Source organism: Neofelis nebulosa, chromosome X (assembly GCF_028018385.1).
Source record: "Neofelis nebulosa isolate mNeoNeb1 chromosome X, mNeoNeb1.pri, whole genome shotgun sequence".
NCBI lineage: Eukaryota > Metazoa > Chordata > Mammalia > Carnivora > Felidae > Neofelis > Neofelis nebulosa.
Window position 1 is genome coordinate 3,555,163 of NC_080800.1, and position 25,012 is coordinate 3,580,174.

General features: G+C 42.1%; 1 protein-coding gene across 7 annotated transcripts in view; it reads right to left on the bottom strand.

Annotated features, from left to right (window-relative positions):
* Positions 1–12,923: 12,923 nt before the first annotated feature.
* The window catches only part of NLGN4X (neuroligin 4 X-linked), a 320,752-nt gene continuing 308,663 nt past the window's right edge, over positions 12,924–25,012 (bottom strand). For all 7 annotated transcript variants that reach the window (XM_058714102.1, XM_058714108.1, XM_058714107.1 and 4 more), the window contains one exon: positions 12,924–16,569. In XM_058714102.1, coding sequence (XP_058570085.1) covers positions 15,720–16,569 — 850 coding nt within the window. In that variant the 3' untranslated portion in view covers positions 12,924–15,719. The remainder of the gene's footprint in view (positions 16,570–25,012) is intronic.

The following is a 25,012-nucleotide window of genomic DNA, read 5'->3' on the forward strand; positions in this document are numbered from 1 at the left end:
TGCTTGGTATTCTCTCTCTCCTTCCCTCTCTGCTCATCCCCCACTCACGTGCGCGCGCACTCTCTCTCAAAAATAAACAAACAAACCAACCTTAACAAAAGGTTTTAAAAATACTCTCCCAGCAGGGTTACTAAGTGGAAAGAATCTACCTGTGCCTGTTATGATAAAAGTATGTTATAATATATTCTTTTCTTACAAGCATGACTTACTCTGTGGTGAAACTCTACACTGTTGGTATCTCTCTAAAATCAAGATGCAACAAAACGTGGCATATACTAATAGCTCTGCTTTCTGAGTACATCCATGATCGGAAGGTCATGGCAGTGTACATCTTTGAAAGAAAAACACCTTTGATTTAAGAATGAATATAGTTTTGGGGATTGGTGTGTGTGTGGCGGGGGGGGATATGTAGCTGTGTTTTTTAGGTGTTTGTATTTAATCACCATACACACTGAGTTATCTGTCTTCTATCCACTCAACTCAGTTAGTGTCCCACCCAAATACTTTAGACGCAGCAATAAAAAGACAAATAGCCCCACTAAAAAAATGCACATAGGATTTGAATAGACTTTTCACCAAAGAAGAGCGCATAAAAAGATGTTCAACACATTAGTCATTAGAGGAATTGCAAATCAAGATCTCAGTGAGATACCATATCGCAGAGTGGCTAAAATTTTTTTAAAAATGTTGTTAAGTGCTCATGAGGATATAGAGTTTGGAGCTCCCATACCCTCCTGGTGGGACTGTTAAATGAGGGAGCTGGTTTTAGGAAACAATTCAGCAGTCACCCCAAATATTAAATGCGGCGTTGCCCATGACCCAGCATTCCTTCTCCAGGCTATATATGTAGGAGAAATGAAAACATACATCCACACAAAAAGTGGCCCATAAATGTTCATAATAATTACACAGAGGAAAAAAAAAAAACTTCAACGTCCATCAACCAGTGAATGCACACACCAAATGTGGAATAGCTATATGATAGAATATTATTCAGTAATAAAAAGGAATTAAGCACTGATACATGGGAAAAAATGGATAGACCTTGATCGTGTAATGCTAAGTGAAAGAAATCAGACACAAAAGGCCACCTGTTGGATGATCCCATTAGTAAGAAATGTCTAAAATAAGCAAATCTATAGAGACAGCAAGGAGGTTAGTGATTTCCAGGGGCTGAGGACAGGGTGCAGACAGGGGTGACTGCTAATGGTTTGCAGTTTTCTTTGGGGTGATAAGAGCATTACGGAATTAAATGTAATGATGACTGCGAACACACTAACATATGTGAAATATTGAAAAGTGTGGACTTTAATGTTTTCTGGATTATACTTCAATAGAGTTGTTATTTTAAAAAAAATTCCAGGTAGCTTTTCACCAATAGGTAGAAATTAAACAACACCACTTTTTTCTTTTTAAGATTTTACTTATTTTTGAGAGAGAGAGACAGATGTGGGAGGGGCAGAGAGAGAGAGGGAGAAGGAGAGAATCCCAAGCAGGGTCCGCACTGTCAGCACAGAGACTGATGTGGGGCTCGAACTCACGAACGGTGAGATCATGATCTGAGCTGAAATCAAGAGTCAGACGCTTAACTGACTGAGCCACTCAGGCGTCCCTAAACAACACTACTTTTAAGCAACCAATGGGTTGAAGAAGAAATTAGGAGGGAAATTAGAAACTATCTTGAGACATCTGAAAATGAAAATACAGCAGAAGTGGCTGCATTAAAGAAGAGGAAAGGTCTCCCATCAACAAAGGAACTTCACCCTCCAAGGAACAAGAAAAAGAAGAACAGACTGAGGCTAACGTTTGCAGAAGGAGGGAATAATGAAGAATTCAGCAGAAATAAGTGAAATAGAGAATAGAAAAAAACCCAATGAGACTAAGAGTTGTTTTTAAAAAAATAAGAAATAAAAAAGAGATATTAAAAAGGTGCCACAGACATCAACAGGATCATAATATACAACTGAATAACTATCTGCTAAAGGGTCGGTCGGATCACCTACAAGAAATTGATAACTGAGTTCCTAGAAGCACACAATCTAGCAAGCTTGCATCCTGAAGAAGGGAGAAAATGGGAACAGACCAAAGTCTGGTAAAGAGATGGACTCAGGAATGAACAACCTCCCAATACAGAAAAGCTCGAGATTAGATGACTTTGCTGGTGAATTGTGTCAAACACATAGAGAATTAATGACAATCCTGCCATGTTCTTCTAAATAGGTGAAGAGGAGGGGATACACCCAGACCCATGTTTGAGGAGCCCTTGTTACTGTCCCCAACCAGGGGTTCGCCTTGCCTACACCTGGGCACACGCCTCCCCCCTCCCCCCCAAGGCAGCTCCTGGCCTGTGCAGAGCTTTGCTGAGCTGTGTAGACACGTGGGCGGCCCCTGTCGCTACACTGCGTAGACCAGCAGCTTCTCAGCAAGTTTACCAGAATCTATCAATCTCTCCCCAGGACTACACGGTCACACACTGGGCTTCTGTGCACAGTTACGAGGTCACCTTTTCACCCCCGCTCTCCTTTCCCATCCCATTGACTCAGGACTTCTTCTGTTCTTGTAAAGGTCCTCACCTCCTACTGAGTTGCCTTCTGTCTAGATATCTTCATCCTCCCTGGCCCTAAAGATTGGCTTCCTTCCATCCTTCAGGATTCACTTCTCACCAGACGGTCACTTGTTCCTGGGCAGTTGTCTGTCCGAGGACGCCCCCCCGTACACCTGCTGTATTTCATCATCACGTCCTGTACAATCCAAAACACCTCGCTGTGAAAGTGGGGTGCTTTCTCCTTGTTCCTACTGCTTCCTTTGTGAACTGACAGGTCAGCTCTTCTCTCTGAAACTGGGTCTGTCCCGGAAGCTAGCAGGAAACCAGGCACATAAACACCGCTAAATAAATATCCGTTGCATAGACCCATTTTAAGAAAGGGCTTTTGGTACAAACGATTTAATGCTTCAGAATGTTGGGTCTCCTGAGCTGTAAAAATCAGAACGTCTCATAAAGGATCACCAGTGTGAATATATTCTAACACAGTACAGAATTATTTTAGTGGGGCCATGAAATAAATTTCATGGTAAAACAATTTCCAAGTGAAATTTCCAGGGAACAATGGCAGTGGAGCTTTTACGGATCATGACCTTACTTATGATGCAAACCCCATTCGTCCCAATCGAGGGTCTTATGTCATACAATTCTCTTCTTGTCATTTTGAAATAATCACATTTTCCTAGAGCCAATTTTACAAGTGATGAATACGGTAATTCCCCAATTTGTATGAAAACAGTGTATGAAATTTCTCCGAAGTAAGATGCTGCAAATTCCCAGTGTAATATTTTGGGGCATTTGAGCTCAACCATCACAAGACAGGCTCACTGTGCGGGACGGTGATGAGACCCTTCAAGGAGCTTTGGGTGGGGCTGATGGGAAGCCTGGTCACCTGGCTCCAAGTTCGTAGGTTGTGAACCTGGTCCCAGTGCCAAGCCATCCAGTGTCCTTCTCTTCTGACACAGAGCGGATAATGCCACCTACTGGGTCACTCCCGTGGCTTTAGTGCATGCCCTGCATTTGTGTTTTTCCTCTGTGAAAACGCCTTGTTCATTATCGTGGGACATATACACGCAGTATGAAAACAGGAACAGATAAGTATAACTGTAATATTTGTATCATGTATACGACACTGTGTGTAGTATGACCCTAAAATCAAACGAGGAAGAGACCTACAAAGTTTAAGTGATTTGCCCCAGGTGTGGGAGGGGAAAGGGAAAGGTATCAGTATAAGTTATCTCCCTTGTCACAAAATCCTCTCTCTCTCGGTGACAGAAGACGTGAATGGAGTTCAGAGTCACTGTCTAATTGTCTTGTATTGACACGTTTTCAAAACTGTCTGATCCAAATGCATAGCAAGAACTGTTAATGGCTTGGTAAAACATGTATGTATACATTCACGCATATATATGTAATATAGGTACACATGTGGTAAGATTCACACATGTATATTATTTTTACTTATCAACCCATAACATATACTTATTTATAACGGTTTGGTGTCAGTACAAGACAATTAGACAGTGACTCTGAACTCCATTCACATCATCACCGTCTGGGGCTTCCTTCTCCAATGTCAGGCAGAACTCCCCCCGTGGGTCGCCCAGGAATCATGCACTGGGAGAAACTGTGCGAAGCTGACCCGTTACAGGTTGAGTGTGTACATTTATGTCTGATGTTTCCTGAAGGTTCCTGAATTGGAGCACTTGGATTTATTACTGTTATCACTGCCCGTTCTTATGGTCTTGAGTTTGACAGAATAATGCCCTTATACAAACACACACCTTTTTAACCGTACATAATAGTGTGTGTGTGTGTGTGTGTGTGTGTGTGTGTGTATGTGTGTATGCATGCACATACATCCTTAGCTGGTAAAAATATTTTCTAAAGCACGAAGCATAGCTGATCTTTGGTTGTCCTACAACTGAACTGGGGGAAAACTGACCTCGATCCTATAACCTTCTTCAATTTGCAAGTATTGGCTTTTATGTTGCTGGCATAAGAACACGAAAACAAGAGACTTGTTATGTTGGATGTCTATGCATATCCAACCCAGTGTTTGTTCTTGTCTTTGATGGAGGTGTAAGGCCATGATCTAGACCACTGTTGTCCAACCCAATGCTCATGTTAACACACTCACCACGTGTCCCAAGAATCTTCTTCTTTTTTGTAAGTGTATTTATTTATTTTGAGAGAGATAAAGTGTGAGGAGGGGAGCGGCAGAGAGTAGAGAGAACCCAAGCGGGCTCCACGCTATCGGCACAGAGCCCAACTTGGGGCTCAATCTCATGAACCGTGAGATCATGACCTGAGGGGAAATCAAGAGTCGGTTGCTTAACTGAATGAGCCACCCAGGTGCCCCAAGAATCTCCTTTAATCGTATTACTGTAGGCTTAAATTACTTTCAAATAAAGGATAAACATTGTACTTACCTAAAGATCATTCAAATAGTTAAACAAAAGTAAAGATTCATGTTCAAAAACCATATGTAACGTTTACAGGAGTAAATCAGAAAAAAAATATACAATTTTTACACTTCAAAAGAAAAGTTTGTATGTTGTGCAGGCCTTTCTTCTCCCCACCAAAAATAAGTTATGCGTGTGTATATATAGACTGCATATATGGGCATATGTAATATATATAGTATATATTATACACTATATACTATGTCACTATATATAGCATACATAATATATACTATATGTATACAATATCGTATGTCTCATAGTATATATTATGGTACATATATGTTATATACTATATATGTGTCATTATTTTTATATGGTGTGTATATATGTAATATAGCCATAATTATGCATATCTATATAATTATATATTTGCAATATATATAGCCTAATAAAATTATATACAGTAAAAACCTTGGTTTGCAAGCATAACTAATCTGGAACCATGCTTGTAATCCAAAGCACTCATTCATCAAGTTAAAACTTATTAGAAAGGTTTGCTTATCTTGCGGAACACTGACAGAATGAGTTACTTGCAATCCAAGGTTTTACTGCGTATGATTATATATATATATATATATATGATAAATAAAATTATATATAATTATGTATAATATATATTTAATAGCCAGGATTACAGTATATACTAAGCACACACACACACACACACACACACACAAATATACACACACATATATACTTATATAAGCACACATGAATAAGCAAGTAAGACTTGCTACTGATCGGGGCACCTGGGTGGCTCAGTCAGTTAAGCATTCGACTTTGGCTCAGGTCATGATCTCACGGTTCATGGGTTCAAGCCCCGTGTTGGGCTCTGTGCTGACAGCTTGGAGCCTGGAGCCTGCTTCAGATTCTGTGTCTCCCCCCTCTCTGCCCATCCCCTGCGCATGCTCTGTCTCTCTCAAAAATTAATAAACATTCAAAAAATGTATACCTCAGTATGATTTTCTAAACTTTATCACAGTCTCTTTTCCCTTACTCTGTGCGCTCAGGTCTCCCATGTGGAGTGTTCCCCATACATGAGATAAACAGCACAGGCTTCTACTTTTCATGCCAAATGAACAGAGAACAATAAAAAAAAAAAAAGTGAGTCCACATTGATAAGCACAGTTCCTAGAAGTCAGCAAGATAGAGTGACCACTTTCTTCAGATATTGTTTAGAAAGAATCAGATTACCCAGGACCCTTTGAGATTTATAGGAGTTTATAACAAATTCTCAAATGTGCCATTTTGTTTTATCTTCAACTGGATGCGGGGGCAGTGGGGGGAGGAAGCAGGTCTAACCAACACGGTCCCTCGTTGGCAGGTCAAAATGCACACAAATTAAGTGGCTTGTGTGAGGTCACTTGACCTTCATTTGGCCAGTGCAGGAGAAAATGCCAGGTCACCTGACTCTGACCCATAGGTGCTGGGGTGTTTCTCTCGTATTTAAACACATGCTTTGCAGGCTAACAAGCTTCCTTAGCACAAAGATCCAACTCTTTTTCCTTTCTCTAGAGGTTCGGTGTAGATTTATCTCCATTGTTGAAAAAGGAAGAGGGGTTCTTATTTCACTTATTGATGTATCTCTTGTGACCAAACATTGATTCAAAAAAAAAAATGCCCTCAATTGTTGCCCCTTTTTACAATTCCGTAAGAAAGCACTTACAGATAGGGTTTTAACACTATCATTATTTTAACACTATCATTATTTTTCTGGACACGCACCTTTAAAAAGACCAGTGGGACCACAGTTACTATCATCATCCGTTGCAACCAAGAAACATAGCAAATATGGCCCTTATGTTTGTATTTTGCACCTGTAGCTCAGTCCTAAATAAGGGGTCAATGAGAAGCTGAAGGTGTATTTTTTTTCTCCCTCCCCGCCTCTTGGCACATTAAAGATCATACTGTCTCTACCTTCTGTACCAAGGGGACAGGCTAGCGTCTGGTTTTAGACTGAAAGGATGCACAATAAAAAGAGACATTCTGCATAGCCAGATTTTATAGCGAAAGCATTATTTCATATTATTTCAAGAACTGAGCCTCAATACTAGATTTTGTTTGCAACAGACTAGCAACAAACACATGATTTTTTTCCCATTAAAATCTAAGAGATGTTTGTTCCCACCACAAACTATGTTCCGCTTTCTCTCAGACCCAGTTGTTTACAGAGTGTGGTTGATACATGCCTGTTCCAGCCACTTAAACGGGCCTCTCCAATAGGCTTCTTCTAGATGGAAGATGCCTCACCGGTCCACACCGGACTTGTTACCGTAAAGAACAAGGGGCGGGGCAAGAACTAGATTAGTTCCCTCTTCTTTTGATGTCCCATGGGCATTATGGAACACTCTGTAAAAATTTAGGATAAAACAGAATAGGGTTCATGACCAACTTACGAGCACGCCTCTTAGGAAACTCACTTCCGAGGTGATTTTGGTATTACGGTTCAAAAGAAAGTGTAAAGGAGGATGCTTTTCCACATAGGACGTGTTTGGGGATGCAGGAAAAGGATGTGACAGAATCAAGACATAGGTGTGGGTTTTGTGGAAGTAAAATAGTTAGCAAGAAAAATCCCCATAACAGGTTGAAAGGAACGAGTGTGACTTTAATCAAAGGGACACAGTCCCACTTTTATGCACTTACTTCTAATTTTCCCTCTTTGTTGTTCATCTGAGTTCACAAGGATATTTCTCTTTAAAATTTTTTTTTTGGAATGTTTATTCATTTTTGAGAGGCAGAATGTGAGCAGGGGAGGAACAGAGAGAGAGAGAGAGAGAGAGAGAGAGAGAGAGAGAGAAAGAGAGAGAGAGAGGCAGATTCTGAAGCAGGCTCCAGGCTCTGAGCTGTCAGCACAGAGCCCGACGCGGGGCTCGAACTCACAAACCATTGAGATCGTGACCTGAGCCGAAGTCAGATGCCTAACTGACTGAGCCCCCCAGGCGTCCCCGCGAGGATATTGTTAGTAAAGTGCTTCAGCACCCCACAGCCTAGAGCTGTGGGACAGGACGCACGTGCACACACACACACACACACACACACACACACGCATGCATGGTCTACTTCTCTAGTAAGAAAGGAAATAATAATAGCAAAATATGGATGAAATCAAACTGCTATCCCCCGTGATGGTGAATTCAAGATAATGGCTACAGCATCCAACTGTATGGACATGTAGCGAAGATCCTGCCATCTCTAATGAGCAAAACTAGCATGGGCTCAAACCATGCACTGTTAAGGGAACCACTGTGATATTTGCTTATGATGATTGTATTGTGGGCTCATATAATGAAAGTCAGATTTCTGATGTTGATTCATAGGAATATTGCATTATGTCTCTCCAACATTTCTCTCAATGTTACAGGGCAATTAAGCACATTAGGGTAGATGAGAGAACATGAGGAACTTCATGGCTTGTTGGTGGAAACACCATGAGGAGAATCCATACATTCTGGGAATCTTGGTTCCAAAGTGCACACTATTCCTTCCTACTTTATTTTCCCCAGAAATCCAGTGTTCAAGGCTCCCAGGAGGACAGAGGTAAATGTAGGATTTAATTTTCGTGGCTTACGATTGAAGGTCATAGTTCCTCTAATTTTGTGCCTTGAACACCAACAAAGATAGCATCATTTTAAAGTTCCAGATCATTTCTTACCTAACTGTCAGCTGCTAGTTTTTTGTTGCTGTTGTTGATAAAGGGGACAATTAAGTGTTTTTCTAGCACACATGGATCACCCAACATTCAGATACTTTTGCATACTTTGTGCAGACAGGAGGTCAATTGTTATTTTCCCTAGTTACCCCCGATAATTAATTTAAAATACAAAACGTCAGGGGCGCCTGGGTGGCTCAGTCATTTAAGCCTCCGACTTTGGCTCAGGTCATGATCTCATGGTTCCTGGGTTCGAGCCCCATGTGGGGCTCTTTGCCGACAGCTCAGAGCCTGGATCCTGCTTCGGATTCTGTGTCTCCCTGTCTCTCTGGCCCTCCCCTGCTTGCACTCTGTTTCTCTCTCTCTCATAAATAAACATTAAAAAAAATTTAAATATGAAACGTCAGCTCTCCACATTGTAGAATATCTACATAACCAAGACGCACATCTTAAACTGTTAGTTTGTGCCTTATTCCTGTTAGTGCGTAGGATCCATTTATATGTGATTAAAAGGGGATTTGGAAGAAAGGTGAAAAGTTTTGCTGTGATGAGCCGCATTTAGGTCCATAATAAAAATGAGGCTAGGGGCGCCTGGGTGGCGCAGTCGGTTAAGCGGCCGACTTCAGCCAGGTCACGATCTCGTGTCTGTGAGTTCGAGCCCCGCATCGGGCTCTGTGCTGACAGCTCGGAGCCTGGAGCCTGTTTCCAATTCTGTGTCTCCCTCTCTCTCTGCCCCTCCCCCGTTCATGCTCTGTGTCTCTCTGTCCCAAAAATAAATAAAAAACATTGAAAAAAAAATTTTTATAAAAAAAAAAAAATGAGGCTAACAGGTGTGAACGGCGACCAGGTGTCCTGTTAACTTCTTTCTTTCTTTTTGTTTGTTAGGACTTTGCCTGCTCCCGGGATCTGGCATCCGTTACCTGGATGCTTGTCTCAGTGGTGTTGAGGGCAGAGGAGGAAACTCCCGAGACAACCACTGACCACTGTTGTCTTTGACCCTGTGCACATCTGGGAAGCGGGGCTCCCTGGAACCCCCATGGGGACAGCTCAATGCGCCGGGGCTCATGGCATTGTGATGGTGGGTGGCTCCTATTTGACAAAGCATGAGCTGAGGCCACACGGTTCAGGTGGCCAACACACCTGCCTATGAAGCCGTCTCTTCTCTGTGCTTTCTCCTCATTCAAATGCTGCTTCTTTCAAAAGCAGGCTTTATAACAACATGTAGGGTCAACATTTACAGCGGGTCGCGTCTCCCTCTCCTTAGGTTATAAATTACTTACAGTGGGTCCTGGTGTAACTCTGTCCCCTTTATGTTGTCTTACCTTAACAGGCCAAGTTTCCTGTTCTATATCCATCCATTCATGTGAGAGGCCGGCATAGCAGGTGTTTAAAAATAGTACTTCAGTAAAATGAGATCCCAATGATTAACGACACAAAAGGAACCTAAAATTGTAAGTAAGACAATAGGTGATGCTGATAAATTATTATTTTTTTAAATAAAGGAACGCTCTACAAAATCATATAGGCATCTGAATGTGTGTGTGCAGGTGTGTGTATCTCTCTATAGATATCTATATATCTCTCTATATATCCATTTATTAAAATATAATCATGAGCATCTGCAGAGAAAGTATTGCTTTTGCTTCCTTAGCAGACACTCGATTTACAAGTTTTTTTTTTCTAATCAGGTGGTCCAGAAGAGGTAAGATGATGAGATGAGAACATTTTGAGGCAGTTCTGAGAAGGAAATGAAGAGCCCTGCCATCTGACTGCTTTGAACTAGTCTGATGGTTCATGGCTCGGTCATGTTGGGCTCCGCTAAAAGTGACCCAACGTCTACTTTTATTCCAGTTTCTTTGCTGATGACAAGTCTGGACCTGTTCCGCTCCTCTTGCTTCCTGCTGAAACACTGTACACCACAAATTATCCTGAGGGTAACTAATCCAGAACAAATTCTTGTTCCCGAAGCCCTCTTAACGCCGCCCTGTGTAAGCCCAAACGCTCCTCTCTGCCGTGTGAACGGCTCACCCAGATGGCTCACTGTTCTTGCGTGTGCTCTGCCTTTGCTGCAAGTGACCAAATTCGAGCTGGATGCCAGAAGTGCCCCTGGTCATCTCTGACCACTGGGCTCTATCAGTTCTGGAACACAGGGCTGTAAAACGGCTCTACCCCTCTCCCTGTCCCCACCACCTTGGAGAAGGATGGTAATTCATTTCTCACGTTGCTTTAGCTTTCCACGGAACAGCTTTCACGGCGCCCAGGGCCCCCTGATCGTGATCGTCATGGCTACTTCTGAACCTTCTCAATAGTTGGGGACAGTTGGGAACCAGCAGCCTCTCCAGCACTTGAGAAGTTGTTGGAAATGTGGGGACTCCAGCCCACACATCCCCAGCTGAATGCTCACCACTCGTAGCAGATGAGGTTAAGGTTAAGGTTAAGATATCTACATATAGATATATATATAGAGAGAGATGTCTTTTAGGACTCTATCTTTTCACACAGCGACTACCCGCATATTTAGAAAACCTCCAAATAATTGTGTTTTCCTCCAGAAAACCTACACTCCCACTGGCACCGGGTACCATGTCCAAAGCCTGCTGCTATTCTGTCCTTTCACTTCACACACCATCCCCGGCACACGGCCTGTGAGGAGGGAGATGGTCGGTAAACGTTTGCTGAGTGAACGCATGAGTGAATGCATACACTCTTAGCATTTTTCCAGTTAGAATGCGCAAGAATGTATATATACATGGTGGAAAAAAATAGTGACTCTCCCTCTAGCTAAAATTTACTAAAGTTTCGGTTTTAAACATTTTTTTCAATTTTGAATTCATGAACATGGCATTTCCATGAAATACATATTACATATACATATATGTATGAGAACATTATACATTCACATATATATATACATGTAATATACACCTATATGCAATATATAAAATATGTGTATAAATACATAAAAATGTATTGCAGATTATATAATACATGGTATATATTTTATGTTTTATGTATTTATATAAATACATGCTATATATTTTGTTATGTATTTATATAAATACATGGTATATATTTTATTTTTTATTTATATATTAAATATAAATATAACATATGTTGTATATAATATATAAATGAATGTGTCATACTGTGAATATTAATAACATTTATATTTTCCTTTATATAATTATAAATACTATAATTATATTACAAATAAAATATATGATGTAAATTCTGTATATACAATATTTCTATAATATATCAACTTAGTATGCAATATATTATAAAATATATTTTTATATTATACAGTATGCATATATTATATATGCTATATTATATATTATGTATAGTTTATATCATATAAGCATATAATATGTAGTTATAATAAAATATAATAGGAAGTATACTACTAAATTATTATTATTATGTAACATATTACATATATATTTATCTCCCGTTTGCCTCATACTAGCAAATGACCCCAATCAATATGTAAAAACCTTCAGTGCTCAACTGCAGCAAACAGTCACAGGATTTGTTGGGTTTCTTTCTCTGACCATCGGCTAATGCACGAGGACACGTGTGCACCTGCATTAGAAATTCCTGCTGTCTTCCTTACTGGTGGAGTTGGGGCTCTGAAGCACACTACCTTCGTTTGAACCCAACTTGTGCTGCCTGGCGGCCACAAGTTCCCGACTCTCAACCTCTTCCACTTTAAAGGAGGGGTATTACAGGTGCCTGTGCCTGGGGGCTCTCCTGAATGTTAATTAAAAGGATAAGAAACAGCCAGATGCACTTGTGAGGACTTGGCCAATGTGCTCTCCACGGGCCTGGGAGGCATGTTCTGCCTCTTGAGTTTTACTCACAATTTCTTGCTGTCACCCGAAGATTTACTCAAACAAGGCTGTTTGGATGCAGGAGGGCATTATTATGTCAAACTCAATGCCAAACCCAGCACCATAAGAACGGGCAGTGATAACAGTAATAAATCCAAGTGCTCCAATTCAGGAACTTTCAGGAAACATCATCATCACCCTCTGGGGCTTCCTTCTCCAACGTCAGGCAGAACTCCCCCCGTGGGTCGCCCAGGAATCATGCACTGGGAGAAACTGTGCGAAGCTGACCCGTTACAGGTTGAGTGTGTCCATTTATGTCTGATGTACCGCGTAGCTTTTAAAATGAAAACAGCAGTCAAAGGGGTAGGAAAAGTAAATAACATAGGCCACCTACAAAAAAAGGATGGACGCGTAATTATTTGCACAAAGCATTAGAAAATACTGTGATATTTTATTATTAAAAATGCTGCTGAAAAGTTTATACATATGTGTCCAGCCATATATATCTTCTATCATTACTTAAGGCAAAATCAAAAACAAAATTTCAAAATAATAACCCAAGAAACCATTAAACCCTGCGTGCCTGTGAAGGTCAAGGATAAAAGCCTAGGAAAGTTTTTTTTTTTTTTAACTTATTTTCTTTTTCTCATTTTTTTTTCTCGTTTTTCTCTTTTTTATAGATAGCAAGTATATTTTATTCTCATAGAACTCTATGAAGATTCTATAACTTCTTTCCATGTAGAAATAAGATATCATTTAAGGTGTATTAAATTTCTTTTGATCATATCCTCTGTAAAAGCTATTCACTTAACAAGAACTCTTTTTTTTTTTCCTTATCCAAATGTCACAAGCCTGATACATTACTGTGCATATTGCTAGCAGAAGACAATTGGAAATACTAAACAAATATTGGAATTCACATTACAAACATACCAGACCCACACTGATGCCAAGCATCACCTCTCGGGTAGTTGTATGGAGAGTCTATTTGCCGTACCCCGCTGGGGGTAATACATAGCTTGCAGAAATGACCTGACAATACCTTTAGAAAAGGATGAACTGGGGACAAAACTTGTACCCGTGACACGTCTAGCTGCAGGAAAGGATTGTTGGTTGGCCATGTGCAAAGTGGGGATTATAATAGTTCACATATGTATATACAGAGACCCACTCTCAAATCTTAACCCAGATGGACGACAGAATTTATCGTGGGACTTCTATGCACCTGTAAGAACTGTCTTTTGCTAAAGGGCGGTTTCGAAGACGTTGGTATCGATCGTTACTGTTTTAGTGTAGGGGTTCAGTACTCGAGCGTTGTGCCAAGGGGCAAGGACGCTGGACTTATCTTGTGGAGCATCCCCAACGTAGCAATGACTTGTAAGCCTCGCTTTCTGAAATAACCATAGTCAAGCCCAGAGACAGGATTTTCAAACATCTTTGGCTGCTACTTCCTGATGTTGCAATAACTCTTGAAAGACAAACTATAAAGTAACCATTGTTCTTTTCCCTTCCACCGGAGGAAACTCAAAATATTCCTTCAGATAAAATTAAAAGGACAGTGGGAATGTGAGGAGGTGTTGGGGGCAAATGTCCAGTCCCCAGCTTGCCAATTTTAAGTGGGGCGAATAATTTCCGTAACTTATCTTGACAGTGAAGGCGACCCTAACTTTGCAGAAAAACCCATGCAGAGGGCTTTTCACGTTCTGTCCTTTCACGTGGGTTTGTTTTCTCCCCGTACGATTCATTGACCAGTGACTGATACACAAGTCTCACAGTACTTTAGACAAGCATATGTGTTATCCCATAAACGATGTAAAGAATAAAAAAAAAAATCTTGCTTCCTGATAAATAAGGGACTTACTGCTTAAAGAAAAAACAGGAAACACACATGCCCTCCTTCAATCTGATTAGCTAAGCTGAGCAGGTAGCCCGGCACCCACAGCCCTTTCTGCAGCTGCTGGGGAACACTGAGCCGTATTTACCCGGCGGGGCATGGCCCCACCCCCACCAAAGGCAAGCTTTCTTTCCTTTTTGGCAGGACCCCTGGGGCTGGGCAGCAGGTCTCCCTAAACATATTCAAAGAACCACAACCATAGACCAAGACTTGTATTTTGTTTTTTGTTCCTGCAGTGTCTCTGTGTGTGTGTGTTTCTAATTCAGCAAGCTTTACATAAACTCCACGCTGGGGATGGGGGATCCATCTAGGTGGTGCAACTCCATGGAGGCTAACACACACAAAAATAAAAGTTTGCTAACACAACGGTCGGTCTCCTAACAATGCTGTCGCATGCATCCCAGAAAGGGGGGTGAAGAGCCCCACCACACAGACAGTCTGGGTCCGCTGTGTGACACCACATCGTCCTACAAATGAAATGCGTTAGAAAACCCCATGTGTTTGCTTACCACAAGGAATTAAGAACATCCTCCTGTGTCCTGGAGGAAACAGAGGTGAATGACTAATGTATATATATATATTTATATACATACAGACCACAATGGAAAGCACAATCTTGCTAAAAGGTCTTTCAAACTGAAAACACCAATAAAAGCTTTTTTGTTGTTTTTTTTTTCCTTTCTCTGTGTGTCTTTTTGTTGAAACTCACAGCTATATACATTTGTTTTTTTCTTTTTTTTTTTTTACAAAGTTCCTTAAATATAGTTCAGGCTGGCGAAACACCTCTTTGCACAGAACTATACATATGTTACTGCATAGTCGGCTCTTGTAATAATAAAATTCTACTTCTCCTTCTGTCTGGATGATAGCTCCATGCACTGGGTAAAATCCCACAGACTCGTCCTTCCCTTAAGTAGAGCCATCCGTCGTATGGCACATATTGTATTTTTCAACTGTTAATTAAAAAATTTTTTTTTCTTGAGTGTCCCTGGCTGAGTCCCCAAAGTGTCAGCTTCTATTGTTAACACGGGAAGCATCCAGGTCCTGGAGACGGTGATGTCCTAGCCACACTAAACGTTCTCTGGAGAGGTGGAGATGTTAAAGCAGTATTGTAACAGCAATGTATACTTTTTCACATTTCATAGGGTCAGAAGTAGATCTTGTCGTACTGGGAAATGCCAATGGGATGGGTCTACAGGGACACGATGGTGGCCCTGTTCTTTTTGTCTTATGTCAGTGGGATGACCCACACTCCTCGTGGGCACACGTTGCTTCTCACTTTCTCCCTCTCTCCAGCGGGAAGGAGCAGATGTAGCGGAAAGGAACAGCAAAGCTATACTCTAGTGGTCGAGTGTCCGTGGGGGAGATTGGTACTGTTTTGTCCTCCGCTGAAGGTGTTGAATGTGTGCAAAGGCTGCATGCCCGTCAGTGTGTTTGGGATCATGGTGATGGTATTTGGTGTCATGAGTGGGATGTCATCTGGAGACCTGCGCAGCGTCAGGGTGTAGTCTGGAGGACAGGTGAGCCTCAGCGTGTCGTGAGCCTGCAGGGACTCACACTCGTGGTCATGTTCCAGCTGCTTCATCTGTAGGGACATGATCTCTTCGTTCTGGATGTGAGCGATGTCGTTTGTGGTATTCCTCTGGGGACTGGGGCGCCTGTGCGTCTCGTGGCGTCTCTTGTCCTTCTTGTAGTACAGAGCCGCAAATGCCAGAATGTTGAGGAAGAGCAGGGAGGCCCCCACGGCGATGGTGACGCTCAGTTCAGTGGAATAATCCCGTTTGGTTTCGATGAGGACGGTTGTGTCCTCGGGCCCTGTCTTATGAGGGTCCTTGGAGTGTTTGGGGTTGTTAGCGGGAGTGATGGCTGGGCGTTTGGTCGTGGGCCATATCTTGGCGGGAGACCGCCGGGTTCCATAGGGGAAGGAGGTCATGTCGGGAGGAGGGACCTTCGTGGTTGTTGACACGTACTGGAATATCTCATTCAGGTTGTGCAGGTGGGGAACCAGTTCCAGCCAGAAAGCCACCTTGGTAGCTCGGTAGTGATCCCTCACTCTGGGCTTCAGGCCAATATGTAGATAGAGCTGGTCTTTGGGGTTATACTTGGACCAGGCCACTTCCTCAAAGCGATTGGGTTTTGTATGAATGAACTTGGTGTCCTGAGGAACAGGCTGATTTGGGTCACTGGGGACAGAAGGAAGAGAAAAGAGGGAAAAAAAAGGTCACACCCTTCGACATGTGACAAGTAAATCTCGCCATGAAACAAAACAGGGAATTAGGACCATTTAATCGAGCTCACCAAGACCTGTTTATGAACACCAAGTACTCAAATAGCAACGGACACACTGTGGTTTAATTCAACCGTGGCTACCATTTTGTATTTTCTTTAAAGTCTTCTCTTCCTTTTATTTTAAAAATAATTCCTGGTGGCAGAGGTCTGGCATTTTCATAACATTTCTACTATTTTTTTAAATGCATCAAATGGGGGCGCCTGGGTGGCGCAGTCGGTTAAGCGTCCGACTTCAGCCAGGTCACGATCTCGCGGTCCGTGAGTTCGAGCCCCGCGTCAGGCTCTGGGCTGATGGCTCGGAGCCTGGAGCCTGTTTCCGATTCTGTGTCTCCCTCTCTCTCTGCCCCTCCCCCGTTCATGCTCTGTCTCTCTCTGTCCCAAAAATAAAATAAAAAATGTTGAAAAAAAAAAAAATTTAAAATAAATGCATCAAATGATCTTCAAAAATAAAAAAAAGTAAGAAAAAATGGGTGTAGGAAATTTTTTCAGTACTTCAAGTTTAGCTACTCTTGAGCCATAAATCTCAACCAAGGCGTGTTGTCCACACAGGGACATTTGGCAATGTCTGGGGACATATTTGGTTGTCATGTGTGGACTGTACCGTCATGAATGAGTAGAGGGCACAAACATCAATAGTATTGAGGTTGAGAAATCCTGATTTAGAGGCAATTGTTCAAAAAGTAGCATTTTCTTTCTTGCACCAGGGTGGCTTCTGAGGTGGACAAACACATACTGAAGTTTTAAGAACTAAAATTGTGTTAAAAATCAAATAAAAATAGGACTTGCCATCGCAAAATGTGAAGACACGGTGAAATGAAGGCACCACGAGTTTGCTGTCTTTTTGAAAGAGGAATAGTTGAATATTTGAAAACCTTTCCAAGACTGAGCCATGTAAATATCAAATAACATTCCATTAATTCTAAGGACAGTGATAAGATCACAGCTTTACATATGGTGAAGCTAACATGTTTAGGAGAAGTAAAACACGGTGCAAGAAATTGAGAGTTTTTGTAGATGTTAAGTGTGCCAAGCCAACTCTGAACCCAAGAATTGTCTTGTTATTTACATAAATGGGCACAGGCAGAAAGGGAATCACCAAAATTAAAGGGAAATCCAGAAAACATGGTACTTTAAACATCTTTGCCACCAACTCTTTTCTTTTACTATAACAAAGAACCTCCCCAAAATATCATATGCTCATTTCTCCCATCTATTTTTACGGTTGGCAAAGTGAAGTGTAAAACATATTTCATCTTAATGTTTATGTGTTTTGAAAATTTTGAGGTCATGCACAGTAAAACATCACCTAATAGACAACACTGAACGTTCAGACGTCATGGACAAGCCAGAGCAAGTTGGGATGTGCACGCACAGATCTGGCTCTTCTCACTTCTGTTTTCCATGGAACAACATTCTGGCAGCATGGACAAAGCTGCCTCTAGCCACTGCCTATATGCTCACATGCCAGAACACTGGCCAGAAGTCCTACCTGAAAGTCTCAAGTCCACACACATGACCGTGCATTGTGCAGGATGCAAACGATACCCTGGCCAACTGGTGCATGCAGCCTTTGCTAAAAGAAGGACATTTGTCTTCAGTCTGAGGCTGTCGAAATCATCTCCAGGCATTAAGCTCTGAGGCTGTCCCTCATTACAGCTGTGAAATCTTGCACAAATTTCTGAAGCCTATCTGGGCCTCATCATCCTCATCTACAGAATGGGTGACGATACTGGGATTAGAAGTAATTGATGGAGGCTCAGTAATCATAACAAAATGTTTGGAAAATAGTGACAGCCTAGTAAATATTATCCCCTTCGGCCAATATACAAAGTAGAATGCCTAAAAATTGCTTAGGGAGGGAGAGAGGACTGTAAAGTAATATACTGTAATACCCACAGCATGTACAGGGTACCATAATCTGCATATAGTATATGCCATATAAAAGTATACTGTTTACCACCGTATATATGGTATGCTATACATTGTAAATAATATACATCATAGCATGTATATTACATGGTACATAGTACACATCACAGTATATTATATTACATATTGTATGTATTGAATACTACAGTATATACAGTATAGTATATACTTCATATAGCATATACTCTATACCACAGGATTTATGGTATATACTATGTTATATACAGTATATGCTTCATAAAAGTATAATGTAGAGGGGCGCCTGGGTGGCGCAGTCGGTTGAGCGTCCAACTTCAGCCAGGTCACGATCTCGCGGTCCGTGAGTTTGAGCCCCGCGTCGGGCTCTGGGCTGACGGCTGGGAGCCTGGAGCCTGTTTCCGATTCTGTGTCTCCCTCTCTCTCTGCCCCTCCCCCGTTCATGCTCTGTCTCTCTCTGTCCCAAAAATAAATAAAAAACGTTGAAAAAAAAATTAAAAAAAAAAAGTATAATGTAGAATATATACTCTGTGAAAGTATACTATATATCATAGTATATACTGCATAATGTACACTATATATATGGATATCTATATCACTAGATATATAGCTATATATAGAGACATATAATTATAGATCCTAATGCATGAGTTTTCTTTTTTATCTGTTCATTTATAAACATTAATATATTTAAAATCTTTTTATCTGATTTTTAAAAATACTTGCATGTTTCAGAAACATGTTGAATTCAATATAGCCACCTCATGTTTCTTTTATTTGAGTCTTCTGAAATAAATTTTTGAAAAAATTCCTATTTAATTGGAATGTGCCATGGAAACTTTTGTCACCGATTTTTATTTTCTAAAAGCAAGGAAAGGTGGTAAGGATTCCTACTATTTTTCCATTGATCTGATTTCACTGAATTGGGTCTATTAGCTGTGTGGACCTTTTATTAAGCAGAGGGCATCTAGGAAAAAGAGTATTCTGTTCATGTTGGATATTGGACTCTTTTTGATGAAATTCGGTGTGCATTTGAAAGGTAAAGAAACACATTTATTTTGTTCTCAAAGAATAGAGCAGAGGATTTTGAAAATCCAGATAAGTAAGCTTTAGCCTGATACAATCTATCTATTAAAGTTCTTGGAGGTGCATGGTCAGAAGCCTTAAACCAAGATAAACTCACAGAGCTTATGGAAGTCCATCATTTTCCCTTGTCAAACACTCCAAAGACAGCAAGACCTCTAAGTGGGATATCAGTGTCTTGCTTTTTAGACTTGACTTCCGCATATGGCATGTTTTCATTTCCATGAGTAAAATTAAAGATCGTGATGATTAAGGATAAAAGCAACGGACGTATCTTCTCTCCCTAGTGAAAACCTCAGTGCTACCTGCATCCACATTTCCCAGCACCTGAGACACACATTTTCACCTGTCACAATTTATTTGAGACATCATCTTGGCGGAGGATAGTCGAGTGCATTTCTAAGCCCTTGTGATCCATGTTATTTGCTAGAGATAGGTAATATGATTCCTTTGGAAACATCAGTAAACTCTCTGATGGGCTCCTTTTGATGGCACAAGATTCTCCTCACACCTAGCGTAACGTAGTACCTGGTATTTGTTACCAGATGTCTAAGAAGAAGGCTACCACGAGCACCTACACAACAGGTCAAGATGTTCATTCATTCTGCTTACGATGCTTTTTGGCCGTAAAGGTCATTTTAAGACCAGACATGGGCTGCAGTTCTCTCTAAGCCACGCGCCCTAAGGGCCTCTTGAGTTTTCGCAAAGGTTGAAAATAAATTCATCACAGGATACCAACAACGTCAACAGTCAAGATAGCATCTCATTAGACCTACACCGAGAGCCTTGGTCCTGAGACCAAGTCAAAAAAGTGGAATCTGTGTTGGTTGCATTTGCCATGCCAGAATTATCTTTGCATTATCTGAACTCCAATGGCATTTAAGTAAGGCCCTCGATGGACAATGCATCATCCGGTTCCTTAAAGTGCTGATTGTTGCAATATGTCCTACAGAGACCAACTTTTCTTTGGTGTCCCCACAAAAGAGTTCAGACTGAATCGGTGTTTGATCCACAAGCACCTGGATTCTATGGACCAGTCAGGGCTCGCATTCCCAAAGAGATTTTCTATGACACAGGTTGTAATTCTTTCTAAGCCTTTGTAAACCTTGGGATTAGTTTTGGCCTATGTTGTTCTTTTCCAGCACTGTTTCGGTTGAGTCTTCTTTTTTTATTTTTAACATTTATTTTTGAGAGAAAGAGAGTGTGAGCAGGGGAGGGGCAGAGAGAGAGAGAGAGAGAGAGAGGAGAGGCAAGGGAGGGGCAGAGAGAGAGGGACATACAGAATCGGAAACAGGCTCCAGGCTCTGAGCTGTCAGCACAGAGCCCGATGTGGGGTTCAAACCCAGGAACTGTGAGATCATGACCTGAGCCGACTGGCACCCTGGCAGCACCTTGGCTGAGTCTTCTAAGCTGGATCATGGAACCTTCCTTCCTTCCCTCCCTACCTGCCTTCCCCCTTCCGTGTCTTCTATACCCATATTCCCAACATTTACTTCTCTGTGATCCACAACAACAAAAAGTTGGCTTATCATGTATTTACATTTAAAGACAGACATAAGGTCACACCTGTGAGCTGTGGGTTGTACGGAAAGCAGCACCAGGGTATACGCCTTGCCTAACATCTGAACAGTAAGGAACAGCAGCGTGTTGTCTGTAAGGTACAGAAGACTGGAAACAGCAGCCAGTGATAATGGCAAAGCATGTCCTGATGCCATGGACTCCTCTCTCCGTAGACAAGGGCTGTGACAAATGGCTGGGGAGATGTTCTTATAATGTAGCTCCTGTCTCTCTAGTGCTGGTGGGGAGCAGTTGATGGTCTGTGTGTCATGGTCTGAGTATGTGTTCTGAAGAACAGAGTTAACCAGCATGCTCACACTGTGGCGTCAGACATGGTTTATCCTACGTTGTTCCATTACTGGCACCATTTTGGCTCACCTTCCCTGGGACCACTGAAGCAGCCCCCGCCGGGGACAAGGAAATACGCCCCTGCAGAGAGCCTACTGCACCGCTACCCTAATTAAATAAATGAATAGCAACCACCTCTCACGACTTTGCCAAGTATTGACAAATACCTAAATCACTAGACTGCCCACCCGTTCCATCCTCTGTCTCCTTGTTCAACTGGCCGCCATGGAAATATTATCCCACACATACTGACGCTGGAAGACTCCACTTTGCATTTCACATTAGAGGAAGTTCTGAGTGACTCTCTTTAAGGATGATTTGAGTCATTTCAATGACCTTTCCAAACGAATGAAGAAAACTGACTGCATTAATATCCCTAAGTATTATTTCAGCCGTGGCCCACAGGCACTGCGGAAGTAAAAATAGCTCCTGTTTGGATCCAGTCCAGGTTCTTCAGCCTGACATCCATAGCTCTCCATTGTCTTTCCCGTTTGCTCAGGGAGAGCTTGACTCTCTCTGAAGTTCTAGACTCCACTTAGATGACACCTGTTCCCCCAGAGCGGATGTCCTCCCCCTTCCGACCCCTTTTCCCATCTGTTCTGGCTGCTTTGACACCTTCATGAACACATACCATGAATGGTCACACGAATGCCTTTGGCCGTGATTAAGCCCAGGCTATTTAACAGTTCCATCACTACGTTCCCCACACGAGGGTGTGAACCACAGGTGCTGGGCACAGAGATCTTAGGAACCAAGCTATGACATGAAAAGAAGCACTCAATAGCAGAATGCTGTGGTATTTTTAATCCTGGCTCAGCCTTTGATAGGTCTTGGTGAAAATATCCATTTCGCGCTAGGAGATCTTTCCCATCGCGTGACACTAATTAATTTCCTTTACCGTTCTTCTTTCTTTTTTAAACGCCAAGAGGGCATCAGCCCCAGAGCTCTTGGCAAGGCAAGAGGAGCTAACGAGAATTTAATGGCTTTGTTTGGAGTTTGCCATTTTTTTCATGGTTCAGTTACACTGGTGATGAATGATCACCATGTAAGAAAAATCATATAAAGTCCATTTCCAAAACACATAAGGGAAAGAAGTATGTGGTTTTAACTAAAGTGAGTAAGGATGTTTAGATATTACTTAAAGAGTGCTATGTTTGGATGAAAATGTAGGGAAAGCAGATGGCCATCATTTGGGAAATCTTTCTGCTTCAAGAGCATGACACTTGGTTAGGAAAGGCATCACACACCTGAGTTCAATGACACAACTGGGCATCATCCTGCCTTTAAAAGGGGTGATGAGTTGAATTGTTCCCCCATCAAATTAATACCATATGCCAAAGTGCTAACCCCCAGAATGTGACCTCAGAATGTGACCGTATTTGGAAACAGGGTCATTCCAGATGGAATCAGTGAAGATAAGACGGGGCAGGTTGGACGTCTAAACCAATATGACGGATGCCCTTAGAAGAAGACGGCCATCTGCAAACAGACACATAGGGAGGCCACCACATCACACAGACGCAGAAACCACAGTCATGTGGCTGTAAACAGGCAATGCCACAGATAGCCTGCAAAGCAGCAGGAACTAGGAAGGAGCACAAAACTGTCCCCTAGAGATTGTAGAGGGAACTCGGCCCTGCCAACACCTGCATTTTGCATTTCTAGCATCCAGAACTGGGCAATGATAAATGTCTGTCGTTTGAAGCCACACCGTTTGTGGTACATGGTTACAGCACCCTAGGGATATTATAATAACATCATAAACAAGGGTGACATAAAGATAGTTGTTGACTAGGGGACGCCTGGGGGGCTCAGTCGGTTGAGCATCTGACTTCGGCTCAGGTCATGATCTCAAGGCTCGTGGGTTCGAGCTCCACATCGGGCTCTGTGCTGACGGCTCGGAGCCTGAAGCCTGCCTCGGGTTCTGTGTCTCCCTCTTTCTCTCTCTCTGCCCCTCCCTCACTCGTGCTCTGTCTCTCTCTCTCTCTCTCTCTCTCTCTCTCAGAAGCTACATAAACATTAAAAAAAATTCGTTGGCTTGATGTCAATCATCTCCTTGTTGAGGAAAGAACCCTTAGGTGACAGGCAAGCATCTGTCCCAAATATCTGTACATCCTCCCTCCCCTACTGCCTCCTATGCCCACTGTGGTTAGACCAAACGTGTAAAATGTGACAGCTGGACGTGGGTATCCATACAATACACTTGCCACTCTATAAACACGCCATACTTTTGCTAAGACCTCCAAAACTCTGAAGACAGCGTGCACACAGTAACATTTGGAATCGTTGTGAAAGAATGAGCCCTGAGCATTGAGCCCTCAGCACCACGAACCCTGTCTCTAGAGCTGCCTCAGACTCAGGCACTGCGGGCTGCTGTCATGTGGGTGCCTCTGTCCCACATCTGGAGTGCCACGGGAAGACGCACATTCCCGCGGAGAGGGAGAGCATCTCCGATTTTAATTCAGGGCAAGAGGCTCAAGGTTAATGAGAGAAGCCCACCCAGGTAGAACAGAATGATACCTCATTAATTTCCACAATCACGTTGTTAGACAGGAGAAAAATGAAAAGTTGCTGTGACTTTGTAGCCATTTAAAATGCTGGGGAGTCGGGGCGCCTGGGCGGCTCAGTTGGTTAAGCATCCGACTTCGGCTCAGGCCATGATCTCACGGCTGTTGAGATGGAGCGCTGCGTCTGGCTCTGTGCTGATGGCTCAGAGCCTGCAGCCTGCTTCGGGATCTGTGTCTCCCTCTCTGTCTCTGCTCTCCCTCACTCATTCTATCTCTGTATCTCTCAAAAATAAATAAAAACATTTAAAGAAATATAAATGTTGGGGAGTCTTCTGATGCCTGGGTGGCTCAGGTGGTTGAGTGTCAAACTCTTGATTTTGGCTCAGGTCATGATCTCACAGTTCGTGGGATCAAGCCCTGGGATGACAGTGCGGAGCGTGCTTGGGATTCTCTCTTTCCCTCTCTGTGTACTCCTCACCCACTGACACGCCCGCTTTCTCTCAAAATAAATAAACCTGAAAAAATAAAAACTTGGGGAGACTTTTCTATCCTCGTGTGCTTGGAAGCTGCTCAACAGGATATCGGTGGGACCTGTTGTTATGTGTGCCTCTTGTGGGTTTTGTACTACATTTAGCTGAGGTCCTTTCCTGTGAGGTATGTATATACACATATATATAAAATATATATTTGTTTATGAAATAAATATGTATAAATGATATATAGATGAATAAGTATTTGCCAATATGTGTATACACAGGAAATAAATCTCATAACTGTAGAGAAATATACATATGTGTGTGTTCATATATAGTATAAACACACATGGATCGTATTTCTTAGATGTATTATGAGACTGAATTTGTTCTCGTGGCTATGCAATAAACACAAATTGCCATGTGGTACATGTGTTTTGATAACCCTACTATTTACCAAAGGA